Genomic DNA, 17,908 nt, shown 5'->3' with positions numbered 1-17,908 from the left:
TCATGGCTGTGTAGTGATTCAAATTCTGCTGGATGTATAAGTTCCCCTCATGCACCATTACCTTCTGTTAGGGTTAGTCCTTCACCTTATGGCAGTGCTGAGGAAAGTACAGTTGTGTACCTACCATAAATATAGATGTTCAAGTGTATTCACTTTGCAGCCATTACACTTGGGTTATCCTGCTGGCAGACTACCCTCAGTTGGCCTGAATTCCAAAGTCCTGGTCCGGCGCCGGTTGCCATCACCTCTTTCCTGACGTCATTGCGCCAGGGGTATATAAGATGCAGCCGACGCCATTTTCTTCAGTTTTTCTTGCCCCAGATGTCAGGTGCCCCCAACAAGGTAGGCAATACATATTGCTTATAAAAACATACAGTAAAATAAAATCAATACCTTCCTCTACAAGCAAATACACCACATAGGTTGTATAGGATAGAGAAGTATAGATAAGTCCCAGCAAAGAAAGGGGGATGGAGGGAGGGTAACCTGGACTGCAACAGTGAATACACTCGAACATCTACATTTATGGTAGGTACACAACCTGTACTATGTTCATCGTGTTTCACTGTTGCAGTCATTACACTTGGGTTGAATCCCAAAGCTGAGGTAGGGTGGCTGGGTCTAAATAGGATTAGGAGTGGCTATGAGGTCCTGCAGAACTGCAGTGGCAAAGCCTGCTCTGGATTTAGAGTAAAGATGTAAGTGGTATTGCTTGGTAAAAGTGTGCACTGAGCTCCAAGTTGCAGCCTCCAAAATTTCCTTGGTTGGTACTCCTCTGAGAAAGGCTGCTGAAGTGGCTGCTGCCCTGGTAGAATGTGGCCTAATATTCTTAGGCACTGACTTGCCATGCTGTGCATAGCAGAAATGAATGTAGTGTCCGATCCATTTTGAAATAGTCTGCTTTGAGATAGCCTTTCCTTGTGATCCTGCAGCATATGCCACAAACAGTTGCTCAGTTTTTCTGAAAGCTTTTGTTTTGTCCAAGTAGGAGCATAGCTGCCTGTGTATGTCCTAAGAGTGCAGAAGTCTCTCCCCTTTATTCTGGGGATTTGGATAAAATGTTGGCAAATGAATGGTTTGGTTAAGAGCCACACTGGATACTACCTTTGGCATAAATGTTGGGTTTGTCCTTAAAGAAACCCTGTCCAGATGAAAAATGATAAAAGGTTCCACTGCCATTAATGCCCATAACTCTGAGACTCTTCTTGCTGAAGTTATTGCTAGGAGCAGAGCAGTTTTCCATGATAAGAATTTTATGTCAGCTGTATTGGCTAGCTCAAAAGGAGGTAGTGTGAGTTTTTCTAAAACATAGTTTAGGTCCCATGTAGATATCAGTGCTCTCCTTGGGGGTCTTATGTTTTTTGCCCCTCTGAGGTACTGTCTTAGCAGTGGATGAGAGAAAATAGGAGGTTCCGTATTGTAATGAGTTGAAATTGCAGAGGCATGGATCTTAATTGATGAGAAGGATAGGCCTTTGTCCAGCATCACAGTTAGGTATTGTAAAATCTGAGGAATATTTGGAACAAGTTGTTCAAGTCCTTGTGCCTGGTTCCAAGCACAGAATCTCTTCCATTTTTCTGCGTAAGATTTCCTGGTGCTCGGCCTCCTGGCTTCCAAAATGACATCCATAAGAGCTTTAGAGAGAGGTGTGTTCTGAGTGGCTATATTATCCGCCATGCAGCCAGATTTAAGGTTCTGAGTTGGCTGTGCAGGATCTGATTGTTTTGTTGAGTCAGAAGAGGTAAAGTCCAGGCTGGGCCTTGAGACAAGCTCTTTAGGATTGGATACCAGTGCTGGCGTGGCCAGTCTGGGGCAATCAAAATCATTTTTGGCTTCTCTTGTCAGACTTTTAGGAGCACCTTGGGAAGGAGAGGCAGTGGTAGAAAGGCATAGACTGTTAGGGTTTTCCAGCTGAAAGATAGAGCATCCACTTTCCATGCTTGTGAGTGATATGTCCTTGTGCAGAATTACTGTAGTTGGTAGTTGTGAGGGGCGGCAAAGAGATCTATGTCTGGGCATCCCCATTTTCTTGTTATCATGCTGACGACCTGTGGATTTAGTTTCCACTTGTGACGGTCCATGAGGTTTCTGCTTAGTTCGTCTGCCACAGTATTTTTCTTTCCTGGCAGGAATTGTGCCTGCAGATGTACTTGATAGGTCAGTGCTGTGTTCCACAAATTCATAGCTTGCCTGCAGAGGGGGTAGGGATGTGTGCCCCCTTGCTTGTTTATGTACCACATAACTGTAGTATTGTCTGTTTTTAGTAATAGTTGTCCTGGATGTAGTAGATCCTTGAAGGCTGTCAGGGCATTCTGTGCAGCTAGCATCTCTTTTTGATTGATGTGAAGATGCATTTGGTTCATGGGCCATGTGCCCTGAATACATTTTCCTGCCATGTGTGCTCCCCCAGGCATAATCCGATGCATCTGTTGTTAGAGTCTGCCTGGCTGTGGGTAAAGTGAAAGGCTGTCCCTTGTTGTGGTGACAGGCCAGTGCCCACTATCGAAACTCTTGTTGCAGGCAGGGGATAAGAGTTATTATTGTTTCCAGGCTGTGGCAATGTTGAGTCCAAACACTTTTTAGGTACCATTGCAGTTTCCTCATATGCAGCCTTGCATATGGAATTAGCAGGATGCAAGATGCCATGAAGCCCAAAGCCTGCAGAATTTTTCTTGCAGGTAGCTGGGTCTTTGTTGCCATCATTTGAAAGTAATGAGTCAGTTGCCTTTGCTTGTCTGACGTGAGATAAGCCATCTGGGCAGTTATATTTAAACTTGCACCCAGGAATATTATCTCTTGAGAGGGCACTAGTTTTGATTTCTTTTCATTTACTGTGTACCCTAGGCAAATTAGTAATTCTTTTACAAATGCCAAATGTTTTAGTAGAATGTCCTTGCTCTCTGATTGAATAAGGCAGTCGTCCAAGTAGGGATATATTTGAATTCCTTTTTGTCTGCAAAATGCAATTACTGGTGCCAGGCATTTTGTTAAGACCCTGGGCACAGTAGATAAGCCAAAGGGCAGTGCAGAGAATTGGTAATGCATTGAGCCAGCTATGAATCTGAGGTATCTTCTGCAAGATTGTCTGATTGGGACATGCAGGTATGCCTCTTTGAGGTCAAAAGTAACTAGCCGAGCCTTTTTGCCCAGCATGGGTAGAAGTTGCTGCAGTGTCAACATTCTTGAATTTTGGAACATCCAGGAAAGTATTTAGAATTGACAGGTCCAGTATTAGTCTCCAGGCTTTGCCCTTTCTGGGTACGAAGAAAAGTCTTGAGTAAAATCCTTGTCCCTGTTCTTGCTGTGGTACTTTTTGGATAACTCTCATGTCCATAAGAGCTGAAATTTGTTTTTGTGCCTCTGCCCATTGGTTTTGTGGCAGGTCTGGCATACCTTTTGACCTTGGAAGGGTGTGAAAGTGGAACCTGTAACCCTGAGAAACAATATTCAGTACCCATTTGTCCTGGGTGATCATGTGCCAATTTTGTGAGAAAAGTGCTAGTTTTCCCCCTAAGGGTGCTGTCAAAAGGTAAGTCCTTGGCTTTTATAGAGGGAAGTCATTGGGACTGTTTCCTATAAGGTTGTGATTTGTCCTCTCCACCTTTGAGGGCTGAAGCACCCCATTGTTTAGGTCTGTATGAGCCTTGGGGCTGAGATCTGCTTCTTGGGCATCTGTATCTGCCTCTTTGTGGCCTGTCTGACACTGGAAAGGACCAATTTTTAGAAGGCCAGTTCCTGCTAAATCTAGACGGCTGAACCTGTAAGAAATCCTTTACTGTCTGCATTGATTTTGCTTTATCCTCCATTTTCTTTAACACCTCTTCTGCCTAAATACCAAACAAAGTATCATGCTGTAATGGAGCATCCAGTAATTTTGCTTGAACATGATCAGGTAAACTTTGTTCTTTTAACCAAGCATGCCTTTGAATGGCAGAGCCTGTAACTGTGACTCTGCAAGAAGCCTCTAATGAATCAAAACCACACTGCAGAATATACCTTCCCACTTGTTCAGCTGCATGCAATAAATCCTGCATTTCCTTATTGTCAGGACATTCTGAGCTTGTCAGCATTTTCTGTTTTAGCAAAGGCATTAGGTATTGTTGATATTTAAGCATGTGAAACTGGCAGTTTAAAGCCCTTAGAGCTAAAGTAGCAGAAGTTTAAAACTTTTTCCCCCATCTATCCAGTGCCCTAAAATCCCTATCAGAGGGAACAGGGTTTTTTGCAGTGGAAGCCTTGACCCTTTTGGGACCCTGAGAAATTGTTTCTGGGTCAGCAGCAGGGTTTTTATAAAGAAATTTATGAGAGTCCGGGACCCTGTAGTACCTATCTGGCTTGACTGGTGCAGGGGGTAAAGAATCAGGAGACAAATTGGATTCAGAAAAAAACATCATCAACAATATCTTGTACAGGGGGGGGGTAAGCAAGGGGGCTGTGCTGAGGAAGTAAAAGGAAATCTCTGAGCCTTTTCTTGGATTCTGAATAATCCTGGCTCTCCCAATGGAAATGCTCCCTCATGGTGTGCAGGGTTTCCCCAAAGGAGTAATCAGGAGGAGAGGCTGAAGGGATAGATTCTACAGCATCAGAGCCCTCATAGGGAGGAAGAGAATATCCCTGTTCTGAAGAGGAATCAGATGAAATAGAAGCCTGGTCAGAGGAGTCCTAGTCAGTGTCTTGCTTAGGCCTTTTATCAGGAGGGGGATGGGAACCCCTGATCAAAGTAATTAGGTCTTCGACCATTTTAAGCATATGTTTCTTTGGCATGGATGACTGCCCAGGAGAATACTGTACTTGTTTCTTTGTCTTTAATGGTGTTTTTGACTTTGCCTTGGTTGCTGAAGTGGACTTGATAGTAAGCTGTGTAGGTCTGAAAACACCCTCAGAAGCCAATGCCTGCTCAGCAGCTCAGGACCCATCTGAGGGAATAGTTTCCGTATGCCCAATACCTTGAGATTCCAGAGGCCTAGTTATCTCCACGTGGGAGTTGGAGGCGGCTTGTGGCTCTGAGGTAGCGGGTGTCAGGGGCTGCAAAAGCACCTCACTGAGAAGCGGTGACTGGCCTAGAAGCGGCTTCGTCGTCGGTTTTGGACCTCGGATGCCTGTCCTTTTCTTTGTCTTTGCATTTTTTATGAATTCCGGTCGTCGGTTGTTCTGATGGCATTATGTAATTAAACCTTCGGCCAAAGTAATGTAGAGCAAAATCAAACCGACGCTTAATAGTGCGTTGGTTGAATCTAGCACAAAACTGACAACTAGCAACGTCGTGGTCAGGGCCTCGGCAAGGAATACAGTAAGAGTGAAAATCCTTATGAGGTATTTGCTTCCCACAAGAAATACAATTGTTAACTTTTACTGACATCGATCTGGAGCAAGAAAAAGTTTCCCCAGTGGGGTACTTAGCTTTATTGAAGACTTCGGTTCTGAAATTCAATTTCAAAAATCTCAGGAGTCGGCCGGCCGGCACTTGTGAACTGCTTTTGCTTCGGGCACTGTGCGGCAAGAAAGACTTAAGAAAATGGTGTCAGCTGCATCTTATATACCCCTGGTGCACTGACGTCAGGGAAGAGGCGACAGCAACCGATGCCAGACCAGGAGTTTGGAATTCAGGCCCACTGAGGGTAGCCTGCTAGCAGGATAACCCAAGTGTAATGACTGCAACAGTGAAACACGATGAACATCCGCACCCTAGAAATTGTCTTTTTCCTACCTATGAAAGACAGGACCAAGATGAAAGCTGCTGCCCCCATCCACCCCGGCCCTTCAATTCATGGACTTCTAACCGAGTCCAGGTCACAGATAGAGGGCATGCATACCTCTCAACTGTATAGGTCCAGATTTTTCTTCATATTTTTTGAGCATGTTTCATAAAATTCTTGTTTTCTGGCAAATTAGTGGCAAATCATTGAAGATTAAAGTTAGAAAATAATGACAGACATTTGAACCTCACACTTCATACCCTTCAGAAAATTCATGCTGATGCAAAACCTGTTATTCTATTAACTTTCTAAGTTTGGAAGAGCAATATTTTAAAAAAGTCCCTGTTTTGGGGCTTTTGACCCACTTTTATGTATGGCCATGTCTAGATTTCTTTCTCTAAGAGGTTGAGACGTATGGGGGTAATTTCTGTATTTTAGTGAAATCAGGCCAGTATTACTGTGGTGATTTTGGTATTATTAATAATAGTTTTCATGTTTGCTGAGTTAGTTTAGATTTATCTTTAGTTATTTTATATGTTGAACAGCCTAAAATAAGATTAATGTTACTAAAGTCACATTTTTTTTACTAGGTCTTTGAAATCTTGAAACGAACCAAATGTACCAAAGCCAAATATAGCATGGGTAAGACATCCTTACTTTATTTTTATTTATTTTACATTTGTTGACCGGCCTAGTGCAACTGGATGCAAGTCCATTTTCAGCAGAGGCCCGGGGAGAAAAGCTCCAATAGACATGGACTATACATTACATTTATACATGTAAGATACAAGTATTGGATTCATTAGAAAATACACAAGATTGACATGTACAATGACAATGTCTGACATTTTAAAACATGCACAGTTTATGAGCTTAGATTGTGTAGATGTTTTGTTGATATCTCTGGGCATACTATGTATAATTAAACAGGCAAAAATAGTACCATTCTGAATTTTACGTCTTATTCTGAAAGTGTTAAAAAGTTTTGAAATCCTTATTTTTTGACTGCCACATTCTGAGTATGACAGTGAAATATGAGAACTTGTAAATGTGTGAAAAAAGTCTGTCAGAGGAGCTAAAGCTCTAACCTCTTAATGAGCAGGCTCCTGTAACAATGGTCCAGGGTCTGAATCTTTCCACGTTTACCTTGAGCAAGTCATTTAACTGGACATTGCCTTGCTGCACTGGGAAATTTGGGACGGGTTCTTTAATATTCTGATCAACTGCATAACTCGTTAAAACTTCTGTTTCATTCTGTAAGGTTTAAAAGGTGCTGAATATTTAATAATTTGTTTAGGCATGTTACAAGTACTGTAGTGCGATTCCTCGCTGAATGGCAACTAAAGATGTTCATCATAAGGATACCAGCCAAAGCAGAATTCCTCATGTAAGAGAAATAGTCACACACTGATGCTGATATAAGCCTTTCTATAATGACTTTAACAGGAGGTGGCTATCCCCATGCAGCTCTGCTTTCCACCTCACACTGTTACTAGGCTACTTGATTTTTGAAAGGAAAAACTGCCTGTGCAGTAGTTAGCTTTATTTTGTTTGTTTTATCATCAAAAATATATGGTTGCTTATTTGCAGTAATATGTTATTTCTCTCCTGGCTCCATTACTAAGTGATAAGCACCCTGGTTTAGGCTTTTTCTATTTGATTATTATATTGTGTGACATTTGCATTGCTACTTGCAAGTGACTGACTTTTAGGGATTTTTTTCAGTGGCACATGATGTTCATGAGATTAAAAAAAGGCACCAATAACATCACCTGCAGAAAACAAATTCCCATAAAAATTACCACTTATAACACCTTTTCTGCACACACAAAGAGCTCTCAATTACTTCCTGCCGACACTGCAAAGATTTTTAAGTCGTCTGTCCGAAGAGTCTATAACCTTAGAACCTTGCAGTGTTTTTGGAGCATAAAAAGTTCTTCATGCTGGGAAGGGATATTCTTCCCTCCCCAGATGAAACGTTTACATGAATGGGGGAAAGAGAAAATCTAAGGCATTCCTAGACACAGTTAGGTGGATGTACAAAGGCAGTTGGTAATCGAAGAATCAGCAAGTTTATAGAGACACTATCAGTCTCATTCATGTCGTACTCTGACCGCATCGACCCTATACTTTTGTAACTCTACCATAGACATGCATTCATTCTTTATTGGGTGCTACACCCCCACTTTCTTTACAATTTGGCATAAAGACATACACCTAAGCCACTCTGGCCATAAGAGCTCAGCACTGACAGTTCCATATTCTCAAATATCTTGAGTCAAAGCTAAGGCAGATGAGATGCAAGACAAGAGTCAACAGAAGAGCATCCAAGAATTGTGCAGTACATTCCCCAAATGTCCAGACATTCATATAAATATAGCTATAATTCACTGGATGCATTATGCAGGGCGGCTGCCATGGGGTCCGTGATGAGGATGTCAGACCATGTCAAAGCAAAGCTCCTAGATGCCCCACTTAAGATATACTTCTTAGGGCCCCCAGCAGAAAACGCTTTCAACAGACTGCACCACAAGGAAGATGTATTAGGCCATTTAAAGAATTCCACCTTCCCTCTACACCAAGATACAACAGGAACTATCACAGTGTGTCCTAGCCCTTTTTTTCTAAACAAGAAAAACAAAGCTACCCACAGAAAAAGCCTAGGCATCAAAGAAAGTGACAAATTGACCAGCATTCTTGACCTGGGTGTGGTAATAAATAAATAAATAAATAAATCCCTAAAAGTAAACTTAACATTACCTCAACTTCCAGCTACCTACTACCTAAATACAATAGACTCTCCCACATTAAATACCAAACAGCTACTATAACAAGAGTGAAATATCTAACAATCATTATTAATAACCCAACATCAAGACTTTGTAAGCCTACCTTAAAAGATGGTGACATACACCCCAACCCTGGCCCTACTAATCCACCTACCTTGATAACCCAGCCCATACTCCCCAACTCTTTGCTAATAGGACATCTAAATATCCGAAGTGTTAATAACAAAGTAACCCAACTTCACGCCCTTCTAGATACCCATAGCTTTGACATCCTCTTGTCTAACAGAAACATGGTTAAAGCCAAAGACCAGAGACAATGAAATCATTCCCCAAGGATACAATATACTAAGACTAGACCGTATAAAAAGTAAGGGTGGTGGAGTTGCAGTCTTATTCAAAGAGGGACTTCAAATCTCCACCTTACCATTTGACCCACCACAAGATAGTAAAGCTGAAGTACTTGTCACTAAATTTCAAATAAACCATAACAAATCTTTATATATTATCTGCATCTACCTTCCACCTGGTAATAATATTAGCACCATAGAAAACATCCTAAGCTGGGTGTCCTCTACATACCCCCAAGAAACTATTATACTTGGTGATTTTAATACTGATTGGAAAACTGTCAAAGCTGATAATCCCTCCTCCCATATCAACCTTCATGGATTCAGTCAAACTATCATAACCTCTAACAGAATCAACAAACCAAATAAAAAAGAGAGCATCCTAGACTGGATTCTTATAAATAGACAAAAACAAACTTACAACACAGGAACTCTACCCGATGATGTTAGCGATCATACTTTAACCTATATCCTTAGGCATAAAAATGATATCTCTAATCCCCCCATCTATAGAAACATATGTACCAATAAACACTTCAACCCAACATTATTCCAAAATGAACTAAGTGCATGTAACTGGAACCCTCTAAAAACTCTACCACTTCAAGAAGCTGTTGACTATAGAAACTCCAATTTCCTATCTATCCTTGACAGGCATGCACCCAAAAGGACCATTAGAATGAAAGCCAAACCAGCCCCCTGGCTTACTAATGAAACCAAACAAAAGATCTTACTTAGAAATAAAATCTGGGCAAAGTGGAGAGCTAACAAAAATATTTCTGATCAACAACTTTTTAAGCAACTGAGAAATACTACAAAAAGGCAATACTCACAGACAAAAAGAACTACTATTGTAAAATACAGCAAAATCACCAAAATAACCCCCAAAAGTTTTGGTCTAGTGTATATAAACTCCTTTCCCCAGGGCACTCCCATACACCTATCCCGCTTCAGGCAGACCCTAACACCCCCCACCAAACAGCCAATGCCTTCAACTCCTTCTTTACAGAAACCATACAAACACTAGATAGCCAACTTACTCCAGACAGCTTAAACCTTGCCAATTCCATACCCAGTAATCTACCAGTATTCTCTATTCAACCAATATCTACCACTTTCATCTACAAACTCATCCAAAAACTTAGGCCTTGTACCCCTTCTGCTGACCAGTTACCTTCTGAATACCTCCAAAAAGCAGCCAAAGTAATTTCCTATCCTATATCCATCCTCATAAACAGAACCATTAAGGAAGGTTACATTCCAAACATCTGGAAAATCTCCCATATCATTCCCCTTCACAAAGGCAGCAACTCAAATGACTACTCAAACTATTGACCAATAGCATTCATCACCCTTAGCAAAAATCATGGAAAAATGCATTCATCATCAACTTTTAAACCATTTAACACAAAATAACATAATAGCTAAATGTCAACATGGTTTTAGGCCATCTAATAGTACCACAACCGCTCTGTTATCCTTTACAGATGTTATAAATAGAAATCGTAATAACAACAACCTCTCATCTGCACTCTTTATTGACCTCTCCAAAGCTTTCGACATGGTTAACCATGCACTTCTGATCAACATTCTTGAATCCTTCTCTCTTGACTCTTTAGCTATTAAATGGTTCAGGTCCTACCCAACCAATAGACAACAAGCAGTTCTCTGGGCAAATAATATATCATCCCTTCTACCTGTTACACTGGGAGTCCCTCAGGGCTCCATTCTAGGCCCACTTCTTTTTTCTCTTTTTATTAACGACCTGCATGTAGCAATCCCACAGGGCACCTGCATTCAATATGCAGATGATTCAACATTAATTTGCTCAGCAACCTCACCATCTGCACTACATTCCCTGACTCAGAATGTATTTAACACAGTAGAAACATGGTTCACAAAACGTTGTCTCCTCCTTAATGCAAAAAAAACAAGCTCCTTCTCTTTACACCCTCTAATAAGTCTACCCAATTGATTTCTCTGTCATTTCCAATAATAGCACAATCATACACCCTGACTCTACAACTAAACTGTTAGGAATTACTATTGATAACAACCTTACATTTGATAGTCACATAAATAACACCATTAAAAATGTCAACAGAAAAATTGGCTCCTTATATCGAATCAAAACTTTCTTAACTCCAACAGCTAAAACCAAAATTGCTCATTCCCATTTAATTTCTACTCTTCTTTATGCCTCTCCCATATACACCAACCTCAAAAAGAATAACCTTGTCAAACTACAGCATGCCTATAACAGCATCGCCAGATTTGCCACTGGTAACCCCTTTCGTACTCACCACTGTCTAAATCTAAAGCAGCTGGGCTGGCTTGAACTTCAAAACCTTCTGAAAATCTCCCAACTAACCATGACCCACAAGATATTTTATCAACCTAATAGCACTCCTATACTATCCAATCTCATAATCCCTTATAAAAACCTAAACTCACTGCGCTCCTCTAACAAACTTCTAGCTAGTATAACCAAAACTAATAACTTGGCTGGAGATTCCCTGTTTTCTAACACAGTGGGAAAAGACTGGAACCTCCTTCCAAATGAACTAACACTTTCTTCTCTGCCTCTCTTTAAACAAAGACTAAAAACATACTTTAAAACTCACTGGTTATGTCCATGTTGTAAACCTAACTAACCTTCCCTCTACTAAAGTTACTTCTACACCCTACCAATTTTTCACACATATTTCTTTAATTTCTGTGATGAAGAACTGAACTGCAGACCACAATGAAACAATTTGGTAGATTCCATCCTGCTTATTGTTAGTACAACCTAGTATATAATAACGCTATGTCACTTTTATTGTGTAATCAAATTCATCTCACCATTCTTAATGATTTCTATACTAGTGTAAATATCTTTTTTGATCCCTTTTTTATTATTATTACTGATTTTTTTATACTTATTTGAACTACTTTCATTTACGATGTTTCAACTATGTGTACCATCCTTGTTTGCTGTATTTTAAGTAATTATCTAACTATTAATGTTTGGAGCTTTTCTCCCCGGGCCTCTACTGAAAATGGAAATATATCCAGCTAGACTAGCCCGGTCAACAAATGTAAAATAAAAAATAAAATAAATAAATAAATAAAAATAAAAATTCCTGGTCTAATGAGGACTTTCAATTTTATTGTCATCCCTGTGTTATAACTCTCATCATCTCAATTATGTCTTTTATTTTTCCTTGAATTCTCAGTAATACATTTTTGTTGGGTCTCCTGAACATTTAGCACATCCCTAACCTCTCTCATAATATTTGATTGCAGTAATTCAATTTATATTTCTATCTCTCAAAGGTCATCCCTAAGCTAATAATCTCATACCAATTTACTATGTTATCATCATCATCATCATTACACCTCTCTTTTTCCAATTTTTTACATGGGATCAGGGTGTCACATCAACTACTGCCATTTATGTTGATTCAATGCTGTTCTCCTACTTTCTTTGACAGTCATGCTTGACTGTCATATAAGCATGACTGTCATAGATCTTCTCTCACACAATTTATCCATCTCTTCACTGGTTGCCCTTATTTTCTCTTGCCTTCTTTCTATCTGTACCAATTCTTTTTCACCAAATTGTCTTATGCTTCCCTGCACATGTCCCCAAACCACCCTAATCTGTTCTCTTTGACCTTTTCTGCAACTGGAGCTTCTTGCATTCTGCTGTGATGCCATCTATCTGACAATGTGCATCCTACCACCCATTTCAGGTACTTCATCTCCCTCACCTCTAGCATCCTGCCTTCACTGCCTATGTTTCTCTAACTTTCAGTACTGGCACATCACGGTGGTATATCTTTCTTTTCAGCTTCTCTGACATACTTGCATCACACAGACTGCTCCTGGCACTCTATGCCAGTTTGCTACAGCCCAGTCATTCTGGCTTTAACCTCCTCATTCATTCTTCTCCTCAACCACCACTCCCAGTCTCTCAGATACTTGAATCTGTTAACCTATTACATTATTTTCCCTTCTATCTCAGTTTTCAACTGCTTCTGATTTACTCATCTTGCTGCTATTACAACTCTCTTATCTGTACTCAGATTTGTCCCATGTGCTTTCAGTTTTGCATTCCATTCCCCTATTCTTTGCTGATTTTCTTGCTCAGAGTCTGCAAGTAATGCCACATCTGCATAGAGCAAATTTGTTGGTCTGTTCACTCTGACCCTCTTGTTAATATAGTCCATCACCAGTATGAATAGCAGTGGACTCAGTGCTGAACCCTGATGCTCACCCAGTCCCACTGGGAACCCCTGTGTGAGTCCAAACACTGTTCCTACTTGTGTCATTGACCCCTTGCACTGTAGCTTACACTAATTCTACCAACTTTAAACCACTGTAAGACTGTCCAAATCAGCTTTCTTAGGACCTTGTCATATAGTCTCTCCAAGTTAGCAATGCCCAGTTGAACTCTCATCTCTAGCTACTTCGCAATCATCTGTCTCACTGTAAACATCTGGTCGGTTGTGCTGCATTCATTTCTTAATCACCCTCTCCAGAACTTTTATGCAGAGCGGCAGGAGTTTGATACCTTAATACTGCCCACGCTTGTGAATTTCTCATTTGATCTTGTGCAATTTTGTACAAGAATGCTCATTCTCAAGTAATCTAGGATACACCTTTCTAGCCGTACTGCTATGAGTACCCTCAGGAGCTATATCTTGACTAACTCACCTAACATCTTTATTGTATCTGCTGTGACCTCATCTGAGCCTGCTTCTTTCCCTGACTTCACTTTCCTTAGTGCTGTTCTTATTTATGATGGGTTGCTCTTCTTTTTACATCACAGGTTGTGTCTGGGGCAGTACTCCTTCCATTTGCCTTTGATGTCCTGTGGACTGGTCAGCATGTTGTTGCTGGCATCCTGTATGCAGGGTGTCTGATAACTATCTTCTATATCCTTCTGTCTGTCTTGCAACCTGCTAGTGTTTTTTTGTGCCATCCTCTGAGTCACTTTCCAGAAGATGGTAGAGTGCCTCTAATGTCTTGCTCTTTGCTATTGAAAATGCTGCCTTAGCCTTTTTGTTAGCCAACCAGTATAACGTCTTAGCCACTTTTTCTTGCACTCCTCCTTTCTTTTGATGACTTCCTGGACTTCTGCATTTCACCCCCACCTTTCCTTATTTACCTTATTTCCATGCCCGCTGACTCGCATATCTGTTCTATTGTCCTCACACATGTTATTTTGAGGTGCTGCCATTCATCTCCACCTATTTCCTGTTTCATTTTACCAGGTACCTATATGTATTTATAGGACCAGTTTTCCTATTCATCTGTACCATCCACATCTGAATAAAATTTACATATTTTACATCAGTGTAAGAATCTCATTTCTATTGCATCTATACAAAAACTTATCAAATCGCTTGTTTACAAATAAATAACTGCAAGAATATTTAGATAACCTGCATCTCTGTTCCGTGTAATCCACTAGTCACATTTGTCATGCAGAAATGCTCAAAGAGGTGATGCAGTGATTCCCAGCCCCTCTGACGCATTGCCGTTCACCCCATGCCTTCATTTAAAGCATATAGGGAGAATTGAGAATTTTCCCAAACACAAGGAAGGGTTTAAGATTATAAACAAAGTACTGCAAATGCAGGTAAACATTTAACCATTTACATCTGATGTATATTGTGATGCACTTGCTTAACTTCCATTAGAACCAGTTTATTCATCCCTTTAAAGTATTTAAGACCGACTATAGCTATGCTGATGGCTTTCACTTCACCCGGAATGCTTCTTGAATAAAAGGCTTTTGAGCTGTATACAGTGTTCCTTAAATAAAATGTGTCACTTTCTATAAGATTACACCAGCTATTATCTTAATCAAATGAGTAATCTGACCTTCTGTTATCTACACGCCCAGAATTCAGGTAGAATAAATTCTGGTAGACAGATATGAGATTACATTTTCAGGATCAAGATTTCCAAGAAGTCTGAACAAAATTCTTCTTGCTCAGAGTAGTTTTGGAACAACAGTCTCTAAGAAAGCCATAGCTAATTGACTTTCATGTAATTGATAATTAAACATTTTTTGGACAGGTCTGATGTCATTGTACCAGAACTATTGCTGCTTCAGTAGCGTTCCTTATGGGAATCTCTGATGGTGAGATTTCTAAGGCTCTGACTTTGCTTTCCACCGACATATGATTATACAATGAATGTAATTTCTAAGACTGCATAGGTTTTGGTACTGTAATAGCTCAAGAAATACTTGTAGAAGCATTAGCCTTCTTGTAGCATTGTTGGGTTGGGATTCTTCTTGTAGGTAAAGAATTGCTTAACGAGAGAGGGAAAAGAAACAATATAGTGAAGATATGTGTAGTCATTGTCATAAAAACTGACAGATCCCTTCAGTGTCCTCAGTTTTGTGTTCATTCATATACCTGCAAGAACAACACACTGATTCAGAATGGTATGAAATGAATTCAGAATGGTATGCAATGAATTCAAAATGGTATGAAATTAATTAAAGGTCAATATGATTTGTTTAAATAAGAGAAACAGGAAATCACTGCTTCATGAACACCTTCTTCTTTTGGCTTTTTCCCAGTTGGGGGTCGCCACAGCGGATCACCTGTTCGCTCATGATTGGCAGTGGAGTTTTACGGTGCCGAGGTTCCAGCCTGGCACCCAACCTTCCACAGAAGACACACACACACACACTCACACCTAGGGCCAATTTGGAATGTCCAATCCACCTACAGCATGTCTTTGGGATGTGGGAGGAAACTGGAGGAAACCCACGCAACCACAGGGAGGACATGCAGACTCTGCACAGAAAGCACCCCAGTCGAGAATCGAACCAGAGAACCTCTTGCTGTGAGGTGGCAACATTAACCACTGCACCACCGTGGCTGCCCCACTGCTTCATAAACACTAATAAACTTATTTTTATGTTATTTTTGTAAATAGTCAGTTCCCAGATATTTCAAAAGTGCATACTGTACTTTAGCAGTTATGAACTTATTCTTAATATCTTAGTACTCCAGAATGTGGGTGGCTATATCACTTCATCTTCTTAAATGGATGCTTGCTAATTCAATATAAATTATTTCTTATTTCAAGAATAAAATGTTTTATATTGGTTTCCACATATTTTTAAGACATGTCTTTAACCATTTATGCATGTAAAAGCAGTCATTTTCATCAAGGCAGAAGTACTATATGCTGCACCTCTCTGATGACAGCATGGGAACAGAAGTCGGGAGGACTTGAGTAAAACATTCCTAAAAAGTGGTGACAATTGAAAAACTGTCACTTCTGTATGACCTATAAAACTTTCTCAGACTAAGTTCAACCACAAGAGGATGTAGCACTTCCGAACCATTTTGGTAGTTCACAGAAGGAACACAGGCAAAATAATGGTGATGGTGTTTGGCACATAGTTCTGTTTTACGAATTCCTGAGATGAGGCTCAAAATCCACCTGGGTTGTAAGCAGTGAGAAGAATGAAAGTCAGTTGCTGCTGTCACAGGACATAGAGATCATGGATGATATTGGTGATTCTGGGAATTTACCAGTAAAATGTTTATATAGTCTGCAAGGTCAGCTATATGTTCCCATCAGGTAAACGCAAAGAAGGCCTACACCCTTTGAGTGCCTGGAGCAGTGATACATTTTGCACATTTTATTTTTAGGAGTTTGTTTGTTTACTGTAGATGAGAGGTTTACTTTTTTACTTACACTAAGTGAAAATACTCCTAGAGAAGCCAATGTTGAACGTATTTCAGGGTGAGGTCTAGAACAGCTAAAGACTCCTCATTAGGAGATAGTAAACACTAGATATGTGCAAAAATGTGAAAACAAACTCTATATTTAAAAATCACATCTTTGTAATGAATTGTAGTGGTTACAAGACATTTCACTGTCCAGTCATTTGAGATGAAACCACTGTTTTGAGTGGCAAGCTGCTGTGTGCCCTTTTAAAGTCTGTGATGTACACAAGTATGTGGTATTTGCACCGTAGCTATTTTCATGTGTGATGAAACTTTGTGAGCATTTAACTAGAAAATAATCAATTTATAAAAATAAAAACTCTTGTACAGAAATAGAATTGCTATGTGCTATGAAGGATTCATTTAAAAACTGCATTTTACTTATGATGAGAGAGCAAAGTTGTATATGACTTTACAGCATGCAGATTATTGTTTCTCTTTGATATTTGACTGCCAGCAAGTTACAGTTTCACATTTATTTTACTAGTGTGCAAAAAAAAAAAAAAAAAAAAAAACAGATGCTGCTTTTAACTTTTTGTATGTGTGGGTTAGGGTAGAGCAGTGAAGTACGAGTGTGAGTGTATGTGTGATGTGCGTGTGTGAAGGACTGTAAAATGTTTGGGTGTGAGGTTTTTTTTTTTCTATTTGGGCGATCTCAAAGGTGGGATATATAACTAGGGGGTGCGGGTGCAGGGGTGCTTGCCTCCTGCTTACATTCAGTGTAGAATTGTATAGTTTGTGTGGTGTGGGTAGACTGCTGTGTGTGTTGTGTGGTGTATGGTGTATGTATGTGATTGTGTATTTCAAACTTTTGGGTTTCGGGATTGTGAGTCGTTCGCCTTTATAGTTTCAAGATACTGAAATTCGAGATTTCAGTATTTCGAGATTATAAAGGGGAACCAAACTGATTATTATCAAATCCCCCTTAGTTTGGTATCTGTTTATTAAACAAAATGTAGTTGACTACACAGATGGTCGACAGATGTGCGGGAATGCACAATTCTCGTGTAAGGAAATATGCCCTTTCCCCAGCACTGTTTGATCTCAGAGTTAGTATACATAGTTAGCAGTTTTTTTTTTCTTTTTTATAGGTACAGAGGACTGCTTGCCCCCTGCAAAAAACATTTCTTTTTAGGTACAGGGACTGCTTTCCCCCTGTAAAAACATTTTGCATACATAATAACATACATAGTAGGATGTCGACTTTTCCAAAGGCAGTGTTTTCTTGTTGACTTTGTGAACGTCAATATTTGAGTGTTTCATTGATATTCAGTACACCCATATGCAGGCTTCTACACTGAAAAAAATATTGAGCCTCAAGTAATTAA

General features: G+C 40.0%; 1 protein-coding gene across 5 annotated transcripts in view; it reads left to right on the top strand.

The window, feature by feature from the left end:
* ANO1 (anoctamin 1) overlaps window positions 1-17,908 on the top strand; it is a 1,045,885-nt gene that overhangs the window by 571,939 nt on the left and 456,038 nt on the right. For all 5 annotated transcript variants that reach the window (XM_044082585.1, XM_044082589.1, XM_044082584.1 and 2 more), the window contains one exon: window positions 6,287-6,338. In XM_044082585.1, the coding sequence (XP_043938520.1) occupies window positions 6,287-6,338 (52 nt within the window). The remainder of the gene's footprint in view (window positions 1-6,286; window positions 6,339-17,908) is intronic.

Source organism: Protopterus annectens, chromosome 9.part0 (genome assembly GCF_019279795.1).
Source record: "Protopterus annectens isolate FY-2018-M chromosome 9.part0, PAN1.0, whole genome shotgun sequence".
Lineage (NCBI taxonomy): Eukaryota > Metazoa > Chordata > Ceratodontiformes > Protopteridae > Protopterus > Protopterus annectens.
Note: the sequence above shows the minus strand (reverse complement) of the source record. Positions and strands in the feature narration are given on the sequence as shown.